The following is a 12,647-nucleotide window of genomic DNA, read 5'->3' as shown; positions in this document are numbered from 1 at the left end:
CTATCCAGAACAGAGGGAAACTTTAGCCTCTGTCAGTGAACATAAACAGCACTAAGAAACGAGCAAACCTCGATTAACTAAGCAGAAAGGACAATACCAGTGTGAGTTGTTTGATGTATGAGCAATTCTTGTAGCAGAACTATTAAATGTGTAGCATTTTTTCATTTTTGTTTTCCTCTGCCGAGTTACAGATGAAACCATTTTTAAATTTAACCCAAAACATTTATCAGTAAATTCATTTGGTAGCACTTAATAAATAGCAGGTGAGATTCTGTGCTGTCTCTCTAATGAACAGCACAGAACTCACAGCCTGGCAGGAGGGGGAGTGGAGGTGTCACTAAGGTGGACTTTAAACCTCCTCCCAATCCTGAGCTGCTCCAGGAACTAGAAAGACCCCTGGTGGAACTAAGACAGATAGAAATATGTAATTATTCGGAGGACTGTAGTCTTTGCAAATGGCTATAAAACCACCACCTTATATGGATAAGTATGGGAAAAGTATGGGAAAAGGTGGATTCTTCACCATCGTAAGGGTTAACATTTTACTTTCTTAGCTTAGATTCTAGAATACAGTTCTGAGGCAAGGGGTTGATGTTGTGACAAAATCTTCGACCATCAAACACATGGGGGCCTTGAAAAAGCAGGAAAACCACCACTGCATGTACCCTGCTCTCTGGCACAGGATGCGGTATTGTGGATGAATGGCATGTAAAGTGTACAGTTTATTTTTTACTCCAGGAAAGGAGCCAATCTGTGCTCTTTCCTTTAAATGCCAAATTCAAGTATGTAGTTTTTTGCCAGAATGTGACCATTTATACTGGAGTAGAGCTGACTGAAAAAAATGTCAACAACTTTTTTTTTTTTAAATCGCAATTTGCAAATTCATCGGAATCTTCATGTTTCATTTAGACATTCCAATGAAAACCATGCAAGGTTCCATCAGGTTTCAAAGGCTGTCTGGTTTCCTTCCAGCTTGGCTTCCTGGCTCCTCAGTAACTTGTTTGGTAGGCTGAGAGGCAGCTGAGAGCCTGGAAGTCCCGGGTCCCAGTATTAACAGGCCCCAGGGCTCTCAGGATCCCCAGTTCCAGGGCAGTCCATGAGATGGACTGCCAAGCTCCAGGTCAGCCTGCTATGTGGACTGTCCCAAAGCCAGGGCTTGCAAAGTCCCATCCCCTGGCCTGGCAGGCTGCTGGGCCTCTGGACAACTTGGAAACTAAATGTTATTTTGATGTTTTTGACACAAAACTTCAGATTTCTGTTTTGCAGAGAATGCAGACATTTTTGGAGTTTGGTTTCAATTGGAACAAAATCAAATTCACAGATGGAATTACCATTCCACATCCAGCTCTATTCTGGAGTTTTTTAAGGTGGAGAGTGCTCAGCCTGTACATTGAATTATGCCATGCAAATCATGTATGCACAAAAATAAAGACTGCAAACCTGAATTTGTGTCTTTACATTAAGATAACTGAAAATTATTTCTCTCCTGCCATAATGCCTGGATGTGCTAATGTGGACAAGTCATAAAGATACATACCTTGAGACTAACTTCTCTTCAGGTTGTTCTCTCTCTAAAAGATGCTGGAAATAATCCTCCAGAGCTGGAGCAGTTAAAGTTTTCTTTAGGTATGGATAGTAGAGGGGATGTCGTGCTATCACACCTATTACATGTAACACAGTTAGTTAGAACACAACCAACTTAAACAAGTTATATTTTTATTCTTCAAAACTGACTGAGATCACCTGTCATTTGAAACCATGCATATGGGTCCTTGTTAATCAACAGCTACACAAAAATAGCTAGAACAACAGATTAATGCCCTGCAGTGGAGTGGAGGTCTAACTAGGTGCATGACATGTAGGAATCCTGCCGTGTGTTGTTCTTGCAACTTTTTTCTGGTTGAGGACAGTACTTGCCAATTCAGGAAGGATAAAGGACAAAGGGCAGGTAAAGGGTGTGTGGTTCTTTCCCCATGAGTAACTCATGAAGTTTGGAGAACACATTATGATTAGCCCTCAGAGCATGGTAAGATCAGTCATGGAGGTAGAGATGTATCTATGGTTTTTCCCTCTTCATGTATGAGATCTGTTATCAGGGGTGGACATAGCTCCACTGTTCTCAAGGTATAGCAGATTCCCAAAAAGTTAGTTTAACGCTACAGTGAAGCTGAGGGTCTCCAGTGGGTCAGTCAAGCAGGACGTTAAAGTCTCATACTAATTCGGTTGCCTATATCGACCTTAGGGTTTGCAGACCTTGACATTACTTTAACTCTGTAGAACAAGGACTGTTATTTTAAATTTCATTGTAGAAATATTATCTCTGAATATTTCAAGAAAGTCCATGAATTATGTCTTTCATTCATTGTTTTGCAATGCTATGAAGTCACTGTGTGTAGTTATACAACAGAAATCATCAAATTTCATCACTATTGAACAGGAAACAATTGTACAGCCAGGGAGAAGAATGTTGGTCTCTTTACAAATAAATTAATAAATAATCTACTTTATCAGTCATAGCGTGACACCTGTTAGCAAAACAAATCCCAAACGCACCTTTAATTCATAATGAGCTTTGAACATCACACACTCTCATCTTCCAACAAGTAAGAGAGCCATTTGATGCATGCAGAAGTAAGGAACAGAAGAAATTTTTTTTTAAATGCACGAAGTTGTCTAATCAATATAATGAGTTTGCAGCACAGGCATACAACACCTCTTGGTATCAAAATGTAATTAAAACAATTACTTACATGTAAATAGAGATTTTAAATTTTCAAACATAATTTATTTTTATATAGATATAGTTACACACTCACACACACACGTTATATGATTTACATGGGGAAAAACAGTATGTGATCATGTAATTAATCAATAATTAAAGTGCATATGCACAAGAAAATAGAAATAAGGTTGCACAGACAACCTTAATTCTGGCATTTCCTAACTTTTGAGTGCTTGACTTTACAACAACAACAACATTCTTTTAACAAAAAGAGTGTGTGTGTGTGTGTGTGTGTGTGTGTGTGTGTCTGAGGGTGGGAGGTATTGTATGCAATACAATATACAAATATTTTATATGTACTTTATATTTAAACACATGTTGGATAAACATCAATTAATTAAACAGCTAACACACTCTCCTGGATATTTAAAATAAACTATAGAAAAGCAAACATATTTCATTAAGAGAACACAAGTACTGATGTTACAGGGTAGATTTCCTTTTCAGCATCCAGATAATAAGGAAGGAATCAGATTACGGGGGAGATTTTCAAAGGCACAGATGACAGTTCCGCACCTATTACTGAAAGTCAATAAGAATTAGGCATCTAAGTTGCCATTTGTGCCTTTGAAAATCTTCCCTACATCACAACATTAGAATAGAAAAATACCTATATTTGCAGAGTTGCCTTTGTCCCCACTTCTAGTATAAGCAAGATCTTCTAAACGATATGTATGTGGACCACATGGCAGATCTGTGTAAAAATACAAAATAAATGATAAAGTAAATACATTGTACATTTTGACGGAATAGGTGTCTTTGACGTTTGTGTACTGTCTCTAGTAGTTCCACTAAGATCAAGTTATAAAGGTTGTACTTTTAATTGTGTAGGAAATAAGGATTTTTAAAGTGAATAATATTGTATGTGTTTTAGTATTATAGTATATTGGAAATTTATTCCTTGGAGAAAAAGTGCAAGTCAGTTGGAGTAAAAGTGAATGATTGAAAGGATTAATGGATATGGGAAAATTATTGACTTCATTTCTAGACTGTCTAACATTTTAAGTTTTTTCACGCTGAAGTTTCCTAAAGGTGTAACATTTGGGGGTGGGAAAGATGGGTTAGCTGAACTCCATTAAAACACACTTTCAAACATCACTCTTTTTGAATAAATTTTTTTGTGGGGCAATCCAACCCTCTGGTTGTTTTGGCTGAATCTGCAACCCCATGAGTCATCCCACTCGTGGTCATTTGTACCTATTTCATAGTTGGTAAAGAAAACTAAATGTGGTGTTCCTTTAAAAATTAAAATATCACAGTTTTTAATTTATTTGTTGCGCGTCTGGTAACTGCATTATTGCTCTTTCCATCAAACAGTATTTTATGTGAATTAAATCTTTGGACAATGTCCCTTTAAACAAAGCAGAACTAGAAAGCGTTCTGGTGTTTCCATTGATTATTAGCCGCACTGAATGTATCTTTCATCTATTTATCAGTAAGTTGTTTTTTATTTCATAAACTTCTCAGAAAAACTACCAAAGCAGCATTCTCTCTGGAGCTAGAGCAAATCGTTAATTCCCTTTCCACCCACCCAGAGCCACAGTAAGCAGTATTGCTGAAATCCATTTTCACATATTTCCCTTATCTACTAATTTAAAGACAACTAACAGTCCCTCACACTCAAGAAAACCAAGCAACATAAGAAAAATACTTCTCAACTCCTTGCTAAATGCTGACAGAAAAAATGCCGCTAAAGTTATTCCCTTCAGAATCTACTCTGTTGGTCTAAGTCTCATACATAATGAGAACAGTTTAACTCCTCAGAAGTAGATAAACCTTGAGCCACTTTTAGAAAATAATTCACCTTTCACTCTTAAGGGCCAAATCTTACAGTTCTCACTCAGAGAAAACTGACACTGGAGTTCATTTTTGAGAAGTCAATGGGAGTTTGAATAAAGATTGCAGGATTTAGCACTTAACTGTTGATGTCAAATATCTCAGGAGTCATGATTTCTCCCTGATGCTGAGATGGCATTTGATAGCAATGAGTTTCATTAGCATTTAGGATTAACAATTTCCTTGACAGATTGGGGACATAATAGACTGCCAGCACTTATTAAACAGGGCAATAGCTTCTTGTTTCCTAATTAGACCAAGCTGCCATTTCCTAATCTTAATTTAACTCTCCCTGGAACCCGCAGCTATAGACCAAATTCTGCCCCCAGACTAGCATTTGCATGTGATTTAAATCAGAGTTCCAAGGGTATAATTTGGTTTTATGTTAGTTATAAATAACCACATCTTAAAAAGCATCTATTTGAAATGATAAGATTTTAAATAGAGGGAGATGTTTTTAAAGGCACAAATGGCAATTAGGTACTGATCTCCGACGGACTTTCAATCCTGCCATCTTTACTCAGGCAGTCATACCCCAGTGGTGTGCTCCTCAGAATCACCCATTTTATACCTGCTCCAATACCACAGAACATTTTGGCCAGTTTTGAGAATAGTGCATCATCTGATTTAGACCTGGTATTCAAGATACATCAAACATCTTGGCAGATATGTACTTTAGTATTTTCCTTTAAAGTGTTACGAAGAATTATATACCTTACAAAAAACAATTCTAACATGAAATCTAAAGGTTGAGAATATCTGACAACATAGAGCTCAAGAGCCTGATAGAACATCTCACGTTTCTCTGGTGGGCAGACCTGAAAGAACAACAATCCTGGACTGACCTGAAAGGGATATTCAGATCTATTATACATTATTAAAATGCAGTGGGTAATTTTGTCAATAAATAGTGTTATGAAAAGCCTACAGTTCCCAGGTAATTGTTACTTTCAGGATAACTAGCAGCCCATCACTATGACTTTCAGTACCATACACTCCCATCACTTTTAGCTCTGAACCCCAAATTCTCAAAATATATTTATTTTTACAGAAAGTTTTGTCTTGAGGAGAGATAGGTCAGGCTCAGTCACTGCTTTGCCCTCCTTGAATTTCTTTAGCACTCCCTCAAATAATTTGATTAGATAAATTTGACAGGAACATAGGAATTGGTTTCCTGTGAATGCCAGGTTTGTCTGACATAGGGGTGGCCTCATAGTGGCCCTTTTCAACTTCCAGGCACTCGGAGTTTCCCTCTTCCCAGGGGCCGATTGCCTGCCCACATTCTCCTGTGGAAAGCTGCAGTACAACAGATAAGTCTGTTTCAGTTTCCCCTTTCTTCCTGAGTCCACAGTAACTCCATGCAAGTTTTTCGAGTATAACTAGCTCTTTGGGGTAATTTATTACCAAATTCCCACAACCATAATTCAGAATTCTCCAGCACAGTCCGAAGAGTACATTAAGTCTTTCAAGTCCCAATAGTCCATTGACACATCCAGTAGCTGTCTAGTACAGCTCCAGCATCTCTCACCCTGCATAGACTCTCAGGTATGGCTCTGGCATCTCTTATTGTTTCATCTGCCAGGTATGGCTTTGGCATCTCTCACCATCCCTTACCCTACCCCTGTAGCTGGGGTGGTCTCATCCTTGTTTAATTCTCAGGTCTGGTTCTAGCTTTCTCCTGGAAACGTCAGCTATTTCACTTCTCCATTGTTCCCCAAACTTCAGGCCTCTCTGGCTGTCTCTTCTGGTCATGGCTCTGTGGCCTGGGGAAGTTTGTTGGTGACCCCCTGACTGCCTTCCTGCCTTCTGCTTGCACCAGCCTGATCTGGCTCTACAGCTCAGCCAAAGAACTCATGCTACTCTTTCCAGAGGAAAGTTGGTGTGAGTATTTTTTGTTCCTTATTATCTTTCCATAGTGGTAAATGGAATCCTGTGGGTGAGAATGAATGGGTTGTAAAAGGAGGTGAAAAGCTTGTACATTTCAACAACTGTGGGACTGGCAGAGTAAAGATGTGAATGTTAATAGGGTGTATTGGATTGCTGAAAGAGGGCAGAGTTACAGTTACATTAGCGAACAATGCTGTATTTCCTGGTTTTCAAAAGGTGCTCAATTCAGCGTTCTGCAAGGGGATGACAGATCACAACACAGAGGTAGTTTTGCTTCAGCAGTTTGTTGCCATTGAATTTCCTAGTTTTCTGAACAGGGAAAGATATGTTGTTGGTAGGAGTTAGTCATTTCGGTAGTTGTAAACATCACATCCTCCAATTTGCATACCAAGCCAACCAGGCCCCCCTCCATCACCTTGCCTATGCATCCCACAATGCACAGCAAGATAAATCCCAGAATGCAAACTGCTCAGCAGTGAAGCAAAAGGAGCACGGGATATCTTGGGAATGCCATGCTACTCCTGTTGATTTACTGCAATTACTACTGTCCAGGTAAAATGTCAATGTGTAGCCAATATTTCAACTAGTAAACGTAATTAAATTTACAAAAAAGAATAGAGTAATCTTAGCAGTGCTTTGAGATCTACAGATGAAAAATGCCATATAAGAGCTAGGTACTATTATTAGTACAAGAAGTTTGGAAGAACAAAAATGAAGTAAATAACCATTCTTTTTCCAATATATATCCTCAGGTCAAATTATAAACGAAAATTAATGATGTATATAAATTTGTTTTATTTTCCATCCCGTTTGGCTTCTTTTTCAAACAGAGGCCCTCAGGTAGATAATCTAGGAGTGTATTTTGCTCAGTAACATGTGACCAGACATGTATAACAAAGTGTATGTCTACACTGCAATTAGCAGGTGTGACTAAAGCCCAGGTAGCTGAAGATCTGAGCTAGCTTTGATCTAACTAGCTCAAGTGTGATCACAGCAATGAAGCTGAAGCAGCACAGGGCCCTCAAGTGTACTCATGCTCGAGTAGCTAGCCTATGCTGAAGTCTGTACTGCCTGACTTTACTGTATTATTACTCAAACCAGCTAGAGCAAAGGTAGCTTGAGTATGCCTATCCATGCTGCAATCACACCTCTGTGGTATAGACATACCCAAAGGGACTCATGTCTCAAAGGCTGGGGACTCTTACAGAGTCAAACTAAGTGGTTAGCCACATGGCTTTTTGTCTGTTCTACACCATCTTTTCTCCCACTTCTCTCACTACATGTAGGTGTCACACTCCTGTTTCAAGCAGGAGGTGTTCCCAGTGCAGTGCTTTCCACTCTCTGTCCCCATTAGAAAAAGGTTGTTCTTGACCCTGCATCTAACACGTGGACAGTGCAATGGGCCACACAAATCAAAACTTTATGCATGTATTTCTCATTACATTGAGGTTTACACAGAGAAGATGAATACCTAGTAAAAAATATAAATCATAGCTAGAGAGAAAAAAGTCAATAATATTAAAGACAAATATACCTTTTAACTCATCATCAGTCTTTGGTGAATCAAGTGAGACAACTGCATCTGACGTAAATGTAAGATCTTCCTGAAATGTTTCAACATGCTGTCCATTCAAAAAGATGTTGATCTGAAAAAAAATACCCATTTTTAAACTATTAAATTACACAAAGAGAAATTCAGTGCAATGCATATGAATTTTATTAAACTTTCTGCTTTATAATTCTCTATTCCTAAAACCCATCTTCAAGTGTGGTTGAAAGTGTGATAGACTATACGGCTTATTTTAATACAGGAACATAGAACTTGCCTTACCACGTTAAACAAAGGCTCCATCTAGTTGGGTATCTTATCTCTGACATGGCTAGTACCATATGCTTCAAAGGAAAGTGAAAGAAATGCCATAATGAACAATTACAGTACCTATAAAAGGACATATATTTCCTAGCCCCAGGAAGTTAATGGTTGGCTTATGCCTTGAAGTCTGAAAGTTTATAGCCCTTAAAATTGTTGATAATATGTTTCATACCTGTGAATGTTCTCATGCATATTCATGACAAACCTCTTTTTGAATCCTAAGTTCTAACACCTAATGATATTTTATGGCAGTAGGTTTCACCGATTAATTTTTGTGCAAAATAAAAGGAAATCCTTTTATTAATTTTCAGAGTGTTGCCTTTCAGTTCTATTGGAAGTCTTTCATCATTCATGACCAAGTTCACTATTATGACAAGAGCAGTAAATCTCTGTGTATGTATTTATTTATTTATCAGTGGAAACTAAATTAATACCTAAACTACTTACAAGAAGTTTAATAAACGTAAGTGAGAAGCAAGTAGGTCTTCTAGCATGCAGTTCAAACCTTCCAAAAGCAGCATCTTAGGAAAGGTGTGCACAGAGGATCAAATGCCTTTTTTGCAGAGCTCATAAAATACAAAGGATTTCTCTACCCATTGACACAATTCTGATCTAATGTGCATTTGTTGTTTTGTAAGCTTCAAAATGTATAGTTTTAAACATCAAGAAATTGTGGATTTCAAAGTTTTAACTGCAGGCTGACAGAAGATGAATTGGAAATGAATTTCTGAGGGCTTTAGTCCTTTTTAGATAAATTAGGACAGCGCTTATATTTTTTCCACTAGGATGAATGATCTTGGGGTAAAAGGAAGGATAAACTACACTTCTTAAGCATGATGGAAAATTGTGTCTATCTTAGGCATAAAGACTGATCTGGATGAAGCACTATTTTTCATTACAAGTGAAGTACTGAAATTCCACAAATACTCTCTTTAGTTTGGAAATGTACCGGGTTGAGATGATTGCCACGACAAATGCCACTTTAAACAGAAAGACAGTACAAGAAGCCTAATGTAGAGATCCAAATGATGTTTTGGTGAGAGCATCTAGAACTAAATTCAATCACCAAGGAGCAACTCAGTATCTTTCTTGTGGGTTAAAAAAAGTATTGTAGTTCTTAGGAACCTTTTGACAGGATGAGCTTTGGCTGATTTATTCCTAGAACGATGAAAACAGTTGAAGCATGTTGCAAAGTATGCTCACCTTCAGTCCCAGGGAAAGTCCATTTTAAGGGAAATATTTTATTGGGGCAATATTGGGTGACTTAGCTTTATGCTTTCTAGCTCTGTACCCACCATGCATTGACCTTCCTCCATATTCTGCAATATAATACAGTAATCAGTTGCTTCCTGGAAGACAATTTTTTTTGTCATTTGGACAGAGTAACTTCTCTCTTTCTTCTCTCTGGGGACAAGTCTCCTCCCCTGAGTCATTAGGCAGGTGTCAAGGTTCCTTCCCCACTCTGAACTCTAGGGTACAGATGTGGCGACCTGCATGAAAGACCCCCTAAGCTTATTCTTACCAGCTTAGGTTAAACACTGCCACCCCCCAAAGTGTTACACAAAGAACAGGGGAAGTGCCCACTTGGAAACGTCTCCTCCCAGAAATATCCCCCCAAGCACTACACCCCCTTTCCTGGTGAAGGCTTGATAAAAATCCTCACCAATTTGCATAGGTGAACACAGACCCAAACCCGTGGATCTTAAGAACAATGAAAAAGCAATCAGGTTCTTAAAAGAGAATTTTAATTAAAGAAAAGTAAATGAACCACCTCTGTAAAATCAGGATGGTAAATACCTTACAGGGTAATCAGATTCAAAACAGAGAATCCCTCTAGGTAAAACCTTAAGTTGCAAAAAGACACAAAAACAGGAATATACATTCCATTCAGCACAACTTATTTTATCAGCCATTTAAACAAAACAGAATCTAACGCATATCTAACTAGATTGCTTACTAACTCTTTACAGGAGTTCTGACCTGCATTCCTGCTCTGGTCCCGGCAAAAGCATCACACAGACAGAGAGAACCCTTTGTTCCCCCGCCTCCAGCTTTGAAAGTATCTTGTCTCCTCATTGGTCATTTTGGTCAGGTGCCAGCGAGGTTCTCTTAGCTTCTTAACCCTTTACAGGTGAAAGGGTTTTTCCTCTGGCCAGGAGGGATTTAAAGGTGTTTACCTTTCCCTTTATATTTATGACAGCAGGTGTGACGAGAGTCAGGAGAAAGGGTGGCTGAGGCACTGAGAGAGAGAGAGATGCTGAATTTTCTTCATGTTGAGATGAAAATAAAAGTGAAATATAAATATTCATGTTGTTTATCTTGGGTGAACAGAACATGAAAAGGAGAAACTCCCAGGAAACTCAGATCACCAAAACAAGGTTGTCTCATTTAAGTATGACGTAAAAACTCATTGTCTAGTTGGAGACCAACCACGTTCAGACTGAAAAAAATTTGGTAGGGCACACCAGTTAATGTTATCCATTTCTCTTGTTGAAATATGTCACAGAACGCTGCCTAACGTTGGACTGAAGACCACGAGAGTATTGTTTGGTAAGCTGTAGTCCGTTTGGAGCAGCACATAAAATTTGTGAACTTTTAACAAGATCTCTAAAGCTTACATGAAGAGCTCATAAGTAATAAAATATTCTGGAAAAACTATTCTTGCCTTAGATATTTTTGCTGGAATTTTGGTGAGTTCTTTTAAAAGTTAGGTTGACAAATGCTTTCAGGTTTTTTTAAACGAATGTATTCAAATAAGGCCATCTTCTAACAAAAGTTAGGTAACTTTTTCAGCTGTAAAGCCATAAATGCTGTTTGCTCAGTTGGAACAACTGCATGTGAGCAGAGAAATAAGCAAGACAACAATCCTCATTTTTTACCAAAAAAGGAAACAAAAACTAATTTCCTGAGCACAAAACAAGAGACTCTATCGTAGCAACATTAAAACATTCAAAAATCTCCTTATGTAATACTTTCCTTTTTAGGGCAAATGCTGAAGTATGTTTATTTCAATGGGCATCAGACTCTCCCTAAGTAAACTCCTACACTATAGAAGAAGTTAATCCATCCCGTATCCGTGCTACAGTCTACACATAGACCATTACTGTTGATGCATGACTCCAGATTCTGAACCGAAGACTTGTATTTATGAAATGACATGCTCCAATGATGGTAGGTCACATACAGTTTCATTGTTGGTTAAACGTATCAATGAATCAAATAGAGAATGTACATGAGATGAGGCTGGGTGAATGAGTAAGGTTTTTGAGGTGCTCTGTTTGAGGAAAGAAGAAGTAGAAAGCTGTTGCTTTTCCTTCTCTGCTAGGCTATGTCTACACTTGCAGAGTTTTTGCACTGTAAGTTTCACTGGTGATAAGGAACTGCTGAAAGAAAAGTGCTGGTTTGTGTTCTCACTTACTTTCACAGGCGTCAGAGTGTGTTTACATTAGCAGCACTTACATCGCGTACTTTAGGGGGGAGGTAGCTCAGTGGTTTGAGCTTTGGCCTGCTAAACCCAGGGTTGTGAGTTCAATCCTTGAGGGGGCCATTTAGGTATCTGGGACAAAAATTGGGGATTGGTCCTGCTTTGAGCAGGGGGTTGGACTAGATGACCTCCTGAGGTCCCTTCCAACCCTGATATTCTATGATTTACAGTGAAGCTCTCTCCAGTTTGACCATGGGTCTTGTGGGAAGGGGGGTGGGGTGATCGGGGAGCATCCTGGGTCCCTGCACAGCCTCCTCTCCCCAAACACTGATCAGCTCCAGTAGCTCAGCATTGCTCCAGGCAGGGGATTGTTGGCTCCGTGGAGCAGGCACTGTCACCTGGCCAGATAAATGAGCACGTGCCAAGAAAATAGGAAGGGGAGTTTCAAAGTTCCCCTGGGGCTCTACAGGGGGAGTGGGGTGGAGGTCTGTTTACCTGGCAACAGAGCTGCTGGCTAGAGTGGTCACCTAGGCACTGTGGGATATCTTCCGGAGGCCAAAAGCCGTCTAAACAGGAAGAACGTTTCTTAACTTGCACATCACCGCAGAAGCATCACTGGTAAGAGCTGTACGCCTCTCATGGAGGTGGGTTTCTTTTTGCAGTGAACCTTCTGCATTTCACTGCAAAAAAGTCATTGGCAAATGTAGACGCTCCCATGGGTTTTGCGCAAAAAAGGGACTTTTTCCCCACTTTACATGGCAAGTGTAGACATGCCCTTATTAGATTACGTTACTATTTAATTTCAATAGGCATTTTACCAAGCGTGGACAATAATGAACAAT

General features: G+C 39.1%; 1 protein-coding gene across 2 annotated transcripts in view; it reads right to left on the bottom strand.

Annotated features, from left to right (window-relative positions):
• Nucleotides 1-12,647, bottom strand: part of LOC144264082 (uncharacterized) — a 105,981-nt gene that overhangs the window by 8,388 nt on the left and 84,946 nt on the right. For both annotated transcript variants that reach the window (XR_013345942.1, XM_077815408.1), the window contains exons 16-18: nucleotides 8,043-8,154; nucleotides 3,396-3,479; nucleotides 1,538-1,661 (exon numbers count right to left, since the gene is read on the bottom strand). Coding sequence is in view for 1 of the 2 variants with exons in the window: in XM_077815408.1 (XP_077671534.1) it covers nucleotides 1,538-1,661; nucleotides 3,396-3,479; nucleotides 8,043-8,154 (320 nt within the window). In the remaining variant the exon portion in view is untranslated. The remainder of the gene's footprint in view (nucleotides 1-1,537; nucleotides 1,662-3,395; nucleotides 3,480-8,042; nucleotides 8,155-12,647) is intronic.

Source organism: Eretmochelys imbricata, chromosome 4 (genome assembly GCF_965152235.1).
Source record: "Eretmochelys imbricata isolate rEreImb1 chromosome 4, rEreImb1.hap1, whole genome shotgun sequence".
NCBI lineage: Eukaryota > Metazoa > Chordata > Testudines > Cheloniidae > Eretmochelys > Eretmochelys imbricata.
This window is presented reverse-complemented; position numbering and strand designations above follow the sequence as displayed.